Here is a 15,251-nt window from a genome sequence, read left to right as displayed (position 1 = left end):
CCTAAAATATTTTTGTGTTATAAATTACTAATTTCCAGAAAAACGCGGCAATGACAAAACAGCCAGTAAACACACACAGAGACAAAATGACTACAAGCAAAAACATGACAGAAAAATATAAAAACACGAAACATGAAAAGAAAAATGACCAGATCATGCAGCAGTAGTGGAAAACTTTATTTTCATTTAAAGCCTGTTTTAATCATATTCATATAATTACAGGCATCTCGGTGGCTCAAACGATTAATGCAAATATTTTGATAGCAATACTCGATGTGCAAAACATAATTACTATGCTCCCTAGCGCTGACCTATGATAATAACTATGTATACAATTTAAAGCAAGTCGTCCTTTTTAAATTAAAGTGTAAAAGTAAGAAAAAAAGAAAAGAAAAAGTGATCAAAAAAGTAAAGAAAATATAAACCAATATAGCTGCAGCCCTACTGCATAATTTAATAATTCTAGTCTGTAGCGCCCTCTTGTGGTGCAACATCAAACGTGTTTCTGCGCTGAGACATGGATCAAAACATGACAGGAAACGAATCTGCGTCTGCCTCCTGAAAATCTAATGTATGGCAGCACGCACCCTAAAAAATCTGTGTATTGATTCACATTGTTGGACTTTTATCACCATCGATATTTAGTACAAATATTCACACTCAGATTGGACTTTTAGTGAATGTATCCTCTGAAATCCAGGAGAAGATAGTTCTTGATGAACTTGGGCAGATCGAGCTTTGGGACCACTTTGTGTACCCGGCCTTCCAGGAATCTCCTGAGACTGCAGCGAGCCAAGTGTTGCAACGAGCGAGGAGTCATTTCCAGGGAGAAGACTGACTCATAAAATTCTTTGTGTTCCTTTTTTGGACAGAAACACACAAAAAATAGATTTAACTGATGAACTGATACTAGATTGATGGCTCTATATTGATGCTTTGATATTCTGAGTTTAGTTTTGCAATCAGCTTATATTTAAAAATGAATGATTAAAAAATATCTTTCTGAATATAAAATAAGGATAAATTACTTAATGTTCTTTTCATTTTTAAAAGCCCTCATATTTATAAGAAACTACAATATTTTTCTCTACCTAAATGGCTGAGATGGGTCACTTTAAAAGTATTAATTTAAAGACAATGAAGACTAAAACATTTAACTAAACATAATAATAATAATAATAATAATAATAATTAAAAAATGGTAAACCTAATTCATAATTTCACATTTAAAAAGCTTGCCTTAAACACCTCCTCTGACACGGACTCAACCCAGGTGTCCGTGACTTTGAGGTGACTGTAGGCATTCAGGAGAACCTCAACAGTGCGTGGCGATTTGGAGCAGTGCATCAAAACCTGCAAGGTGCATCACAACTCAGAGCAAAGCAGTACGATTTAAACAATCAACATTTAAGTTCACGAGCAAGCATGTGACTCCATAGAACTGAAGAAATAAAGTAATTAAACACTTGTGAAATGAACAGATTGGTCTTCCCTCCAGGGGTTTAACTGGAAATTATGCAATTAGTGCTAATTAATCTCCTATTAACACTTGCCTAATTAGGAACCAGGCATTTTGTGTAGTGCACGTGGGTTCACTGATAGTTGTAGTCTGTTTCCCGCTGAGAGTGCAACACTTCATGTTGTGCCATGAGATGGTAATGATTTGAATGTGAAGTTGTGAAGTCTGGAATATCGCAAGGAACAGTGTAGTGTTTCAAAGAAATCTTAGTCAAGGTGTTACATGTGCAGTACTTGCTAATTATGCAAAATGAGCCACCTTGATGAATAATTGGCTGTAGCCGTGATAGCATGCTTCTCCACACGTTTTATTCTGATTCCATGTAATATTCAAGCATTTGGGTCCCCACCTTCGGAAGAGCACCGGGCCACACTCGAATGGAGCCGTGGTTGAGCAGAGAGCGGACAATCCTCTCAGGACTATGGGAAATCTTGTAGGCCACCACCTTCAGGATGTTGTGCATCGGAGCTTCACCCCCATAGTCCATGTTGTTAACACAGGCCCCATTTTCCAGCAGCAGATCCACTATGTCTGGGTTCGCATTCTTACAGGCCATGTGCAAAGGAGTGCGTTTGTCCTGTTCCTCAGTGTGGATGTTGGCCCCTGCGTTTATCAGTATCTGACACACCTTGAAATAATTACGGAGATCCTGTGCCTCCTGGGGCTGTGAGCAAGCAGAATTGATGGAGGTGAGACCCTCATAGTTCTGTTTGTCCACAGCAGCTCCATGATGCAGGTACAGCTCAGTGTGGTCTGGGAGGCCATTCCTGGCAGCCACATGGAGAGGAGTGTCATATTCATCTACAGTGCAGCTGTTGATTGCAGCTCCATACTGAAGGAGACACTTGGCACATCTGCAGACAGGATTAATAGAATCAGGTAGATCAGTTGTTCCTACACTTTAGATTTTTTTCCCCTTTCAGATTCAAAGGCATTTTAATGCATTGTGCTTGATATCTTTTTTTGTCAGCTGTTTATATTACAGCAAAATTAATATATTTTACTGTCACTTGTAGCTTCACCTCCTGCTCCTGGAATATGTAACTCCTGAAGGAGGAAATGACAGAAACAACAGAATGTTTACTCTGCAATAAATACACCTTTTGCTCAGGTAAATATACTCAGGGGTTTTGTTTGCTTTTATATAACCTTGCAGCTACAAGGATACAAGTTCAAGTACTGGTGGTTAAGACTGACTGCACTAGATGAGGAATGAAAATACCCTTACATAGTTTTACTGGATTTCACTTACTCAAGGGATTCAGGGCTTGTACAAACATGCAAAGGCAGAAGGCCGTCCTCTGAGACAGCATTGGCATTGGCACCGTGCATCAGCAAGAGTTTGGCACACTCTGGTTGGCAGTTTTCACAAGCCTCATGCAGCGCAGTGGTGCCGCCAGGTGCTAGGTCAACATCTGCTCCGCGCTGCAGCAGGAGCCTCAGGCAGTCCGCGAAGCCTCGACCAGCTGTGATGTGAAGCGGTGTCGTCAGCTCCTGCTCATAAGTCAGTGACCACAGTCCTGCCAACAGGGAGCAAAAGTGTCATGAAGACAACATTGAACTCAAGCCATAGGACCACTGTCAAAGTATACATGTCACATATATGCTTCAGCAGATATAGTATACAGCAGGGGTGACAAAAATAAGGCCTGGGGGCCAGAATAGGTATGGCAAGGCTTCAATCCAGCCCAGGGGATGGCTTTTGGAAAATATTAGATAGGGAAAACATTTTTGGATTTTCAACTGTATTTTTATATGTTTTACAGCTTTTCCTGCTATAAACTAATAGACATAGTTAAGTAATAGATAAAGAATGAAATGACAGAGAAGTACCTGTTTTTCTTGGTTAAAACATAAAACTTTCAGTGGAACAAAAACTTTAGGTTTTTAAATACATGATAGTCTGAGCTACCAGGCATTTTTTTGTACTTATACACATTTATCATGCAGGAAAAACTGAGATGTCATGTTGAAACTACACTTCTTTATCTTATATTAAGGTACCTCTGGGATCAGATGTTTGGTTAAACATCCTTACACTGACAAAGTTGAGTTTCACCCGTCTCGCCCACTTAAAATCAAAGTGGACTGTATGCAACCCTCAATGTAATTTGACATCCCTGGTATACAGCGTAACATTTTAATGTACTCATAACATGTTTCATCAAAATCTAGTTCAACCTTGCTGATGCAAGATTAAACATAAAAATCAAGGACCTACTCAGGCCTCTGTAGTTAAATCTAAAGTTCTTCCACTCCTCCAAGTTGCTGGTGTCATAAATTGCATCAATAAGGTAGCCATACTCATCATCATCCACGATACCGAGGATAGTCAGCTCATCGCCCACGAGCAAAGAGTTCCAGAACTGCAGGATACAACCTGTAGCCTTGGCTGTGGCGATCACATCTTCTCTGTATTTCTTTTGTTTGCGCCACTTCACTCTAGGTGCTACGTAAGCCATATTACAGCGAGCTAGTTTGTTTTTAAAATGTATTAGTTGTGAGGTTTCTCCTGAAGCACCACTTATGCAGGTTGTTTGTGCAGACAGGGCTATTTCAGGGAGGTGTTATGTGATATTGTGCTTGACCCTTTGAACCAGTGGCATGAGAGCCAATGACTGCATTGCATGTAACCTGCCTAATTATCCAGCTAATACAGTTTTGCAGTCTAAGAAATTAGAAGTGACACATTATTTAGCAACAACAAAAAAGTCCTTCATGATGTTTTTCCAGTGACGAAACAAGTTATTGAAAGTGGACACTGACTCAGTCTTTAATGGAAGGGTCACAACTGAATCTAATGGATTGTCCTGTTGCACAGAACAAACAGATGACTCTCAGGTCTGATTATGTGGTGGGCATATGATGGTTTCTATAAATAGCTCTTCGGGTTCTGTGGCTATAAATATTGCATTGATTTATCGAGCGAGAGGCGCCAGATGCACGTTGCTCAGCAATGCACAGCAGTGATTTCTTTATATGTTTTTGCCTTTAGTTTTTTCGTGAAATCACAGGAAATATCGGTTGTGTTCAAACCATACTGATTTTGGATGCCAATCTCGAGAAAATACGGTCCGATTCATGTGACTTCTTAGATCACTGATGAAGACAGATGTTGTCTCTTACCTTCCCCTCTGGCAGCCCAGCGCATTTCCCCTCCCTGTGGCTCAATGATGAGGTTTGCTGTGGATCCTCTAGGAAAAAAGTGCTGCATAGCCTCCAGGTCTCCTGTATACAAAGCATTGTGGATGACCACATCGTGGCAGACAGCTGGTGGCAGGGACTTCAGCAGTGCTCTGTTGTTGGCCTCCTTCTTCAGCATATAGCTACTCAGATTATGAGAGGCAAGTTGCCTGCTGTACTTGTATCTCTCTAGCGTGTCCTTGTCAAGTTCAAGAGAACGCAAGGCCATGGACGTGAAGACAAAGCTGCCTCTCGACATGCTTGTTGTGCGATATGTGTATGATTATGTCTAACAAGTCCCTTCTCTCTGTTTCTGTTGTTATTTCACTCTCTCTGGCTGATGTCCACTTTGTACCCGCCGGCTGTTCACAGGGTTGATTCACCGAGTTGTTTTGATATTCGGCATGAGACCCTCCCTGCAGCGTGACAAGTAAATGCTATTTTTATGTCTCACACGCAGCCACTCAAACCTCTCCTGTTTGCCTCCAGCAAAGTTATAAAGTCTCTCTGTTAGGCTGCCAGTATCAAACCCAGTGCATGCTGTTTTAAAAGTAATACAATGTTTACTAAAATTACATGTAATTTAGCAAAACTTTACCAAAAGGAGGCTTAAAAACTACTGATTTTCAGTGTGGTTCTTTCAACTTTCCCTACTTTAAATCTATTGAGCATAATAAGTCTGAAAAGTCAGTGGATGTGAACCTTTTTGTCCACTGTTCACCTTCACTGTTTTAACAACAACAAAAAAAAAAAACATGTTAAAAAATAAAAAAATCTCCAGACCTATAAGGTCAGATTTTGCCATGACATTTTTCTTAGAGGAAGAGCAAATAAGAATGCCCTATTTGTAAGCCCCTGAGTAGCTAGCAGAATGCCTTTTTCAGCTCAGTATTTTTTTTCCAAGAGCTTTAATGGATTTTATGTATCCACATGGCTCCCTGCATTAGAACATTAGGCTGAATGACTGGCAACCGCTGTGTCACTCTGCCCCACGTGTAGTGTTCTGATGGTGGAGGGACGGCACATAATTAAGCCTCTTAAGCCTACTCGCTAGGCATCTGACAAACATCTCTTTTGACTGATGAACAACCATTTTCCAGTGGTAGAAATTCTACCCAGCAGAAAAAAAACTAAACAAAACAAAAAACCCAAAACAAAACAGATCTCACAGCTCTGTAGACACCAAGGATGGAAGGGTGACCTTCAATTTGACACCATCACCATCTAATTTTAGCAGTATTTGATACATTGCGTATCAAAAACACACTTTTTAAGGTGTACTTATCCGCCTTCATGTTGGAGTCTATTAAGATGCCTGCAAGCTCTGCGGAAAACAAAGTTTGCGCCACAGGTGGAGAAATACACGATATTGGCGAAGAGGTTTTACCTTCTTTTCTACTCGAAAACACAGAGGCAGAGCCGCATCTCATCTATACCTTAACGACTGTTCTGGTATGGAAATCAAGGTCATTTATTTTATGTTACAGTTGGTAATAGATGCCACATTAAACTGAAGGCGAGTAAGAGTTTCAACTTTGAAAACACACATTACCAGAGAGAGACTAGGAATATTGTTTTTGCGGCTGGAGTACATCCTTTTAAATGATATACATAATGAGTTTATAATATGCATCTGGGCTACCTCCTCTCTACTTTGATGTCTTCCAAATGGCCCGGGTGTCATCAGCAAAACATGTAGGCACTTTCCCGCCTCATTGACTCCCAAATGTATTTTAAATATCATTCCTGGTAACGCAATTATTTAAAACGCTGAACTAAACACTTACTAATGGGGAAAAAGACAGCCACTTCGATAAATTCATTTCTCAAATGGTGGGCATTCGTGTTTCCTTTTTTCCCCCCTTTTCTCTCTCTCTGTGAAGCGGAGGCAACTCTGATGATAACAAAAAAACATCAGCAGCAGTAACACCCCCTGCCCTCACAGCCCCCTGTGGACATATTAAATCTATGGTTTCCTCACATTACCCACCAGTAGCTGCCTCTCCAAGGCTTTCTGCATTGTGGTCAACCACCTTCCTATCCCAAGGCAGTCAGTAAGAGGCTGGACATCAGCAACGGCCCTGATGAGCGCGAGGCACTTCATTTATGCAATCATAGGCAATTAGTTCCCTCTGATTATGAGGCTCTTAATGCTATTTTGAGTACTGTGTGCCACAGTACTACAGAAAGAAATTAAACTATAGCCCTCCCTCCACACTGAGCAGTCATTTAATATACTGGGAACATAATGAAATGTACACAGTAATTACAGTAATATTAAATGCTAATGTGTTTGCAATTGGCTCTGCTGTTAGCTTAAGAGAGTCAGAAAGACCGTCCAAGTTTAGACATGGATCAATTATCCATCAGGTGTTTCTTATCTTAGTGGTTTATGTGTTATTTCATGTTATTCCTATCAGAAAAAGCGAGATCAGTGCCTGAGCAACTCTGTGCTGGTTAATATGCTAGATACACATTTCAGCACATGTCTCTGCCATGAAGTTTGCATTCAGGTCGTGGAACAACTGATAAGAGATGATAGGCAAGTTTAATTGGCTATTGACATTATCTAAAGACAAGCTAGCTGTTGCACTTACTGTATGTATTTTCCGATTTTAATCCGGGCTCACTTGTTCTAATTTTCCTTGTATCATACTATAGTCCATCCAGTCGTATTAAGCTAGGCACACACAATCTGCTTTGCATATTTCATGCCATTAAACATCTTGGATAACTAATCAGCAATGCTTTGCTTCTATACATGTGACACATAAAAGTCTACAACTGGGCTTAGGTGAGGTTTCCTGTTTGCAAATTTTCCTCAAATCTCATCACAATGCTTGAGATGTTGGTGAAGAACCTAAATGAATTTATAGAGCCTTGAATTGAACAGTAGCCCCAGACCATTCAGTGGAAGCATGATTACTTTTTCTGTATTCTTTCAGCCCTTAGCCCACTACCTATAATGTATTGTATGGGTCTTTGCAGATTCCAATTGTCTCTCAATGCACTGATCACCACGCAAATAGCCCTCTGTTTCATCATGACAATTGAGAGGTTCATATTTCAACCTAATAGTCCTGTATAACTTTAACCATCTATCACAACCTCATTTCATTGCGGTTGCAGTTAATACGCGCTTCCCTGCCAAGTGGAACATTTTCTAATGATGCACTCTCACATGAAAACAAGGCAAGTCATCCCAGGCTCTGCATCACTCACTAATGCACCCATCCATAATGTGTTCATAGCAGTCTGCCTAAAGGAGACAGCGATGACTACTACTAGGCATGGGCATAAGAGGGGATATGGGGAAGAGTGCAAGACACAAAACCTAAATGGCCACGATTATTATGAACAAAGTCACTGCCATTAAAGGCCGTATCACCCTCATAATAACGTCTCTAGATTTCATATCATTACCAAGAATACTAGGAAATATCTGAGATGGTATCTCAACAATAACAGTCAGTGGCAACCTGCATTATCACAGTAAGTCTGGCTTTGTGGGACGTTGATAAGTGCAGTCTAATAGGTGTATGTAAAGCCCGATGTAAACACCATCCTAATTAGAGAGACCTTTATCAGTTCCTCCGCTTTATGCAGATTGAACTGGTGCAAACGCTAGTGTCATTATCCTGTAATCAAGTAGCATTCAGCTGATGGTGCCGTCTCTTAAAAACCTGATTATAATGCATAACAAGGACACAGTGTTGCTTTATCTCCTCTGTTAGTTTATAAATATTTCAATTTTAAGGATGACCTAGCTAGATAAAGATCTTGCAGAGGTTTGCATGAACTTCATCATAAGTGAAAAGATTGCTGTATTTTAAAATATAAGTAAACAGAGGGCTAGTGTGTATTTAGTCAAAAACAACAAAAAACAAATGTTGACAACATACCAAACTTCGAAACTTATAAACACCACTAAGTTTTCCTTCAATTAAGTAATTGCTCTTATTTTATAAAATTATCATCTCATTTTTTCCATTATCATGATGGACAAAATTTCAGAAATAACTTTTAAAAATTATTTCTTTTACTTTTTTTTTTTTCTTCTATTTTCTCGTAGCTGGACAGACAATCCGGAAATGAGTTCAAATGATTAGTGACCAAAACCAAAGACACTTTTTTTGTTTCAGTACCTGGCATAAGTCAGCATACACTCACACATGTTAAATAAACCTCCCTTCATTCTTTCATCGTCGTCAGGGTTAACAGGATGACTTGCTAGCTAGCTAAGCTATAGTTTAGCTAATTTTCTAACGTCACTTTTCATAGTTACAACCGCCCAGGTGCTTCTGATAATATCAAAACTGTTATGACGATGATGATGACGATGTCTGAAGTGAAAAAGAGACTATTACTTGTGGTCGTACAGACTATGAGGTCTCGAATCATTAAAGAAAGTATACGTTAAAAAATCAAGGCGATATTACCTGGCAGTGATCAGGTTCAAGTTTACACGGTGAAACTGGAGACACCTGTTTAAGTGCCCACCTGTGCGTGCTGCTGTTGTAATCTGCATGTAATCAGAAAGAAAGTGTGATGTCATGTTTTAATCAGAACCATGTTTTCAATAGGTTTGTTATGGACAGCATCCAGCAGACATATAGATCCATACATCAGACTGTACTGGTGAAATATGGCAGACCTCTACCACACCATGTTTGCTTATCGTGAATTAATAAAGCATTGTGCCAAGAGAAAATTCGCTAATGGAGCTTAATTTGGACATTCTTGATATATAGAAATATTCAAGCTCCCCGACAAAACATGATAGCATTCAGTGCACTAATGGGTTGCTAAGGTAGAATTTCTAAAGGATTATTGCTGTTGTATTGACTTTATTGGCTTTTATAAAAGTTATCAAGCCGGTGAAAGGAAGGTTAATGTTTAAATGCGGAGTGCTACTGGCTTCCAAATGAGTAATTTCTAGTTTGCCATCACACTGCGGTATACAACTTATGCAAGGATGAAATGCACAAGTCCCCTTTGAAGGTGCATCTGAACGAGATAGATGCAATTACCCCATCTAGTGGCGACACCAGCCACGATGGCTTTACTTTATTGGGGGGGGGAGGGAAAAAAAAAGAAAATAGAAAATCATGGCTTTGTGAATTATTTTAATGACCAGCTTACAAATCTGCCAACTCTCAAGTTTAAATTCCTCAACATAACGCACTGGAAGTTTTCACTTGGAGCTGGTGTACTTGGTGACGGCCTTGGTTCCCTCAGACACGGCGTGTTTAGCCAGCTCCCCGGGCAGCAGCAGCCTCACCGCAGTTTGCACCTCTCTGCTGGTGATGGTGGAGCGCTTGTTGTATTGAGCCAGGCGGGACGCTTCTGTGGCAATCCTCTCGAACAGGTCATTGACGAAGGAGTTCATGATGCTCATGGCTCTGCTCGAAATCCCCGTGTCCGGATGAACCTGAGGGCAGGAAGAAGGGTTGCCATGCAACTTAATTAGAGGACAAAGAAAACCGAGGCAGCCGTAAGGTTCGTTGCGCCTTTCTTCTTCTTCACCCACCTGTTTCAAAACTTTATAGATGTACATCGCGTAAGTCTCTCTTCTTTTGGCTTTTCTTTTGGCTTTTTTCTCAGTTGAACTCTTCCCCTTCTTTTTGGATACGTCGTTAGTCATGTTAACTAGTCAAAACTGCTATATCCACTTATTCAGGAGCGGTTATCCCAATCTTGGCTGACGGACAGCTGCTTATGTAGCGTGCCTTAATTAGTCATTAATTTACTTCACCTGGTTTGCTTCTCTAGGCTAGACTGATAGACATCAAAGTATAGCCAAATACTGACCATGAGAACGGCTTTTTATCACAATAGTGTTATTCCTTTTTTCCTTCGTATTCTGTGTTTTAGTGGCTTTATTTATTTATTTTTAAATATTTTTATTGCAAGTGGAAGTAGATTTCTATATTTAGGATGTTGCACCTAACAATGGTGTCCACTGGGTGGCGGACTTGCATTAGTTTTAAAGACTCGACATGCGCTTGAAAGCGGATTTCTATACTTGCTTTTGATTTAATTGCAATCCACTTTAATCTTCCTTCTGCCTCGTGGGTCATTAAGTGTACCAAACATGTGGATGCCATTAAGCATCATAACATTTATCAACAACACCTTTGAGTTCCATTTGCAGTCATATCCAGTGTTTAGGTGGCAATCAGCCAGACATGTAAGGTTATACGGTTTTCCGATAGATTAATGCGCACTGAGGCTGTGTTTATTAAAAATGCATGCCATTATGCGCAAGGTTGAATTAAAGCTTTAACCCCAGCCCCAAAGCCCAGAGTTCATTTTGTTCACAGTAGTATTTTTTAGTGTGACAAAATTAATTCTGCACTCTTAATGGGGCACAGTGGTGCAGAGGATTGGACTGCTGCAAGAAGGCTCGGTAACCTCAGGTGGCCAGCTGGCAGTCTTTTTGCCATCTCCTTGTACCTGTGAAGGTTTCCCCTAAACGCACCACTCTCCCCCCACAGTCCAAAATATGCAAGTTAGGTTTACTGGTGACTCTTAGTTGCCCAGTCTCTTTGTGGCTGTACTCCACCAGTGCTTTAAAGATAATAGAGCAGAGTGAATGGATAGATTGAAAAAAAAAATTCAGTGTGATGCTAATGATTGTTTCCTGCCACATCCATCCACCCATCCATCCTTTCCACCTCTCCGGACATGTCCCCTTTCACATGACAGAATCAGAATTTATACTTTATGCTTCAGCTGAACTTTTACAAATGCAAAACTTACATTATTTATGATGATTTTCATGATTACTGCTCTCATTAGCAAACAGAAATCACGTGTTTAAATATAGACTGCTGTACTAACTGTTGAAATGTCCTTTTTCTTTGTGTTTATTTTGAAAAACTTGAAATGGAAAACTTTTCATTTGAGGAGTAATACGACTATTACCGCCAGAAATAAGGACAAATTAATGGTAGCAGGTAATAGAAGTGAGCCCATAGGTTTTTCACTCTTCTCTTTTGATGTTAAATACTGAATATATTTCAGTCTGGGCTGGTGTAAATGTGTGATTGTGGCTGTTTGCTTAGTAGTGCCGTGTTTACATCTCTAAGCTTGTGTTTGATCCTGGGCTCTTTCCATCCCCCATACATGTAAGCTTTTCATGCTGATGATTAAGATTAAATGTTTATGCTCCAGGCCTGTATTTATTCTAGGTATTGTTGTTGTTTTATCTGGAATGAAAAGTTTACCGTCCAAATTGGCCTTCAGCATGCGATCTATTCATTAAATAGGATATTCAAGGACGAGTTAGAGCCAACGTGATTATAAAAACATATCAGCATTTGACTTTGTCTTTAAAGCTACTTTTAAAGTTACTTTTTTATTCTTTGAAATTCTCAGCATTGTTGCATCTTTATGATTTTAGTTGGAAAATATTTTCTCCATATAGCAATAAGATATTTCCTAGCACTGGCATGCTAGTGAACGTGTTAGACAAAATTGCAGTCGAAAGCTTTATCAATCTTGTCTGATCCGCTTGTGCATACTGGAGGTCTTAGCTTCTGTATCAACAGCAGTTTATCTGTTTGATCGATGAGCTCCAAGGTACAGGAAGTAAACTGAATACAAATGATTCACATACAGATCTCTCTAAACGGCATAGCACCGTGTTATGCTCATTCATTTCCATCATAACAAAGCTTTCTACAGCCTTAAACATGTTTGAGGTGATGTTTGAAATACATACAATTTATTTCCTTATAGGTGTCTACGAAATGTAGGTAAATTTGCTTTTTCTGAAATAGGCACTTTAGGTTGCTTAAGGCAACTGAATTCTCTAATGCTTGAAAACTCTGGACTACTTTTTAAAAAACTTGAATCTGCAGTTCTGTCAAGTGGTATCTGCTCATCAAAAAGCATACATAATTTATATATAGCGTTCAGCTAAAACATTAAAGTCACCGATAGATGATGTAACATTGCATTGCATTGTCTGCTAGAAAACAATGAGCATTTGTGTGGATGCGACTGACTACCCACCTAAATATTGCTGCAGACCAAGCATGCCTCTATGGCAAAAGCGCTCCCAGGTAGCAGCAGCCTCCCCCTGCAGGATACTGGGTTTGCACCTCACAGCAAAAGCTGCAAAACATCCAGCTCCAAAAGATCCAATTTGATTGAGCTTCCATACGATGCTCTAATGATGATGATGATGATGATAATGATGACAGGTTTCACAGAGGGCCCACTTCACAGCCACGCTACAGGAGACGCCCAGAGGTCTAGTGTCCTGTGCCCAAGCTGTTCTGGTGGAAAGTAGACAGTATTATGCAATATGAAAAAAAAGTGTATTGCAGAAAAAAACACATCCATACTATTTAACTTCACCCCCAACTGGGTGTGGCAGGGAGCTGCCCCTCCCTGTATCTGGTCCTACCAGAAGTTTCTTCCTGTTAAAAGGAAGTTTTTTCTTTCCACTGTCGCCAAATGCTTGCTCATAGGGGGTCATCCAATTGTTGAGGTTTTCTCTGTATTACTTTAGATCTTTACCTTACTATATAAAACAACTTGAGGCAACTGTTGTGATTTGATCGTGCTACAAATAAAACTGAAGTGAACTGAATTAAAATTGAATTGAACTGAGCTTAAGGATTTACTCTTTATCACTGAACAGATGTCATAGATTTAAAATTGTCTGTCTTTCTTTTTCTGTTTGAAATTTGCACATTTGTGTTAATCAGTGAATTCTCAGTGTTAACACAAAGTGTTTGAACAGGGCCAAATTTCTTCATAGTGCTGCATTATGCCAGTACTTATTCCAGAGTCCAGGAATTTGTCTTTTCCTGTCGCAAGCACACATTGAGCAGTAGCTTACATATGAATCGGCTTTTATCTCAGAAAAACATTTATGCAAGTCATTTGCAGCAACTGTCACAGATTAAGTAGCAGCCATTGGATGAGAAGGCCATCTTTTTGTTTCTGTTGTTTGACAGATTTTTGCTGCTGAATTTTTGCAACTCAGAAGAGAAGATGAGAAAAAATTTGTCTGACTGTCACATACAAAAAGTGAGATGTTGGCTGTTGTTTTTTTATTCTTCTTCTTCACAGTTTAATGTTGCTTAAGGCTTTGAAACATATTTGTTTTATTGTATTCTTTTCTATAGAGTTTGTTGCCCCTTAGAATGAAACTCGGCTCGATATCTGCAGTTATTACAGCTCATGTTGTGTCTCAATGATGTATACAAATACATCTGTTTGTGTTTCTGTGAACATGTCCACACTTTCATTTTTCAGTCATTGAATGAGCAGTCCAAAGCCTTGATAACAACACAGCATTTTGCTTAACATTGGTTATAAAATCTTAAACCCCCCCACCCCGAAAAAGGCAAGACTAAAAAAAAAGTTCAAACATTTTGACATAATTTGTCTTATCTAATGGGTAACCTCTGGGTAACATGTGGAGGTGTGTGTGTTGTGGGTGGGTGAGGGGGGGTTTGTTGTACACAAACAAAGTGCGAATAGTTTTAGGTTTAGTGCTATTAAAGGAACTGTGCCAGGCTTATTAAATTATTGAGATAAAAAATGTGAATGGAGACCCAGTAAATACTGAATCTTACAGTGCCTACTTATTTAAGCTATTTTTATAGGTTTGTTGTGTTTAACTTATTTGTTTTTTCAACTTTAACTTTTTTAACGTTTATTTGCTGTAACAAGAAATGTCCTAGCTTTGAATAACTCTTCTCTTATCTTGTCTTAATGAAGAGTACATAGCCTGAAGTAGAAGGATAATTTCCAACATTACTCATGTGTCTACTCTGCAGTGGGCTATTTATCATTAGATGGTTACAGTAACACCATATTTCTGCTGCATTTATGAAATTATAGAACAACAATAACTAAAATTGTGTACTTTTTATTACGTAAAGATGAGAACTGTTGTGAAGTGGAGGAAAAATGTCCTGTTTAGTGACTTTGCCAAAGCTCTAGAGCTACTTTGTAGTTAATCAAATGAAAAGGAGGCTGGTTTGATATCCAGTAGAGCGATTAGCAGTGCGATACCTCTGAAGATACTAAAAGTAAACAAACAATATGAAAGTTTCAGTTTCATTTTCCAACTGCAGATCAAGCAGACCAGCAGCCAGTGTGAGCAAATAAATGTGTCCAAACACTGTGAAATCCTCTGTTTTCCTCCATTACTTTTTTGTAAAATTCATAGTTAGAGGGACTAAAGAATATTTTATGTGCCTACATCCATACTGCCTGCTGTAATTGAGGTTCAGCAAAATTAAGAGGGTGTTTTTCATAATCATGTGATTCTATTTTTTGTAAAAGCTACAGGGAGGGATGGACAAGAGAGCCTTAGATTCATTTTGACCTCTTAGTGTGTTGATCTGAGGCAATGGTTCACCAGCCGAGTATCAGTTCCACCACAAGCTGATTTCCAATCCTTTGCAGAGATTTCAGTTTCCAAATCTTCGTTCCATGCATTCAGCTTAGATTGTGAACTCTGGCATGAAAGAGCAGATTATAAAATTGTGATGCGATTCCTTCTTTTAAACAGCCCTGTGTT

At 39.3% G+C, this 15,251-nt stretch overlaps 2 protein-coding genes across 4 annotated transcripts; both read right to left on the bottom strand.

Annotated features, from left to right (window-relative positions):
* Positions 1-162: 162 nt before the first annotated feature.
* Positions 163-9,467, bottom strand: asb10 (ankyrin repeat and SOCS box containing 10). Of its 3 annotated transcripts, XM_040020187.1 has the most exons (6): positions 9,142-9,467; positions 4,646-4,747; positions 2,772-3,039; positions 1,869-2,373; positions 1,240-1,353; positions 163-859 (listed from the first exon to the last, which is right to left on the bottom strand). In XM_040020187.1, the coding sequence occupies exons 2-6, from the start codon at positions 4,731-4,733 to the stop codon at positions 674-676; spliced, it is 1,161 nt and encodes a 386-aa protein (XP_039876121.1). In that variant the 5' UTR covers positions 4,734-4,747; positions 9,142-9,467; the 3' UTR covers positions 163-673. The 3 variants fall into 3 exon arrangements, with proteins under 3 accessions (XP_039876121.1, XP_039876102.1, XP_039876111.1); XM_040020168.1 differs by lacking the exon at positions 9,142-9,467 and having other exon boundaries at positions 4,646-5,252; XM_040020177.1 differs by lacking the exons at positions 4,646-4,747; positions 9,142-9,467 and adding an exon at positions 3,741-4,631.
* A 338-nt stretch (positions 9,468-9,805) lies between these two features.
* Positions 9,806-10,419, bottom strand: zgc:92591 (uncharacterized protein LOC436997 homolog). Its single transcript, XM_040020200.1, has 2 exons — positions 10,233-10,419; positions 9,806-10,133 (listed from the first exon to the last, which is right to left on the bottom strand). The coding sequence occupies exons 1-2, from the start codon at positions 10,344-10,346 to the stop codon at positions 9,897-9,899; spliced, it is 351 nt and encodes a 116-aa protein (XP_039876134.1). The 5' UTR covers positions 10,347-10,419; the 3' UTR covers positions 9,806-9,896.
* Positions 10,420-15,251: the final 4,832 nt, after the last annotated feature.

The sequence above is a fragment of the Simochromis diagramma genome, unplaced genomic scaffold (genome assembly GCF_900408965.1).
Source record: "Simochromis diagramma unplaced genomic scaffold, fSimDia1.1 OVJJ01000205.1, whole genome shotgun sequence".
NCBI classification, from domain to species: domain Eukaryota; kingdom Metazoa; phylum Chordata; class Actinopteri; order Cichliformes; family Cichlidae; genus Simochromis; species Simochromis diagramma.
Note: the sequence above shows the minus strand (reverse complement) of the source record. Positions and strands in the feature narration are given on the sequence as shown.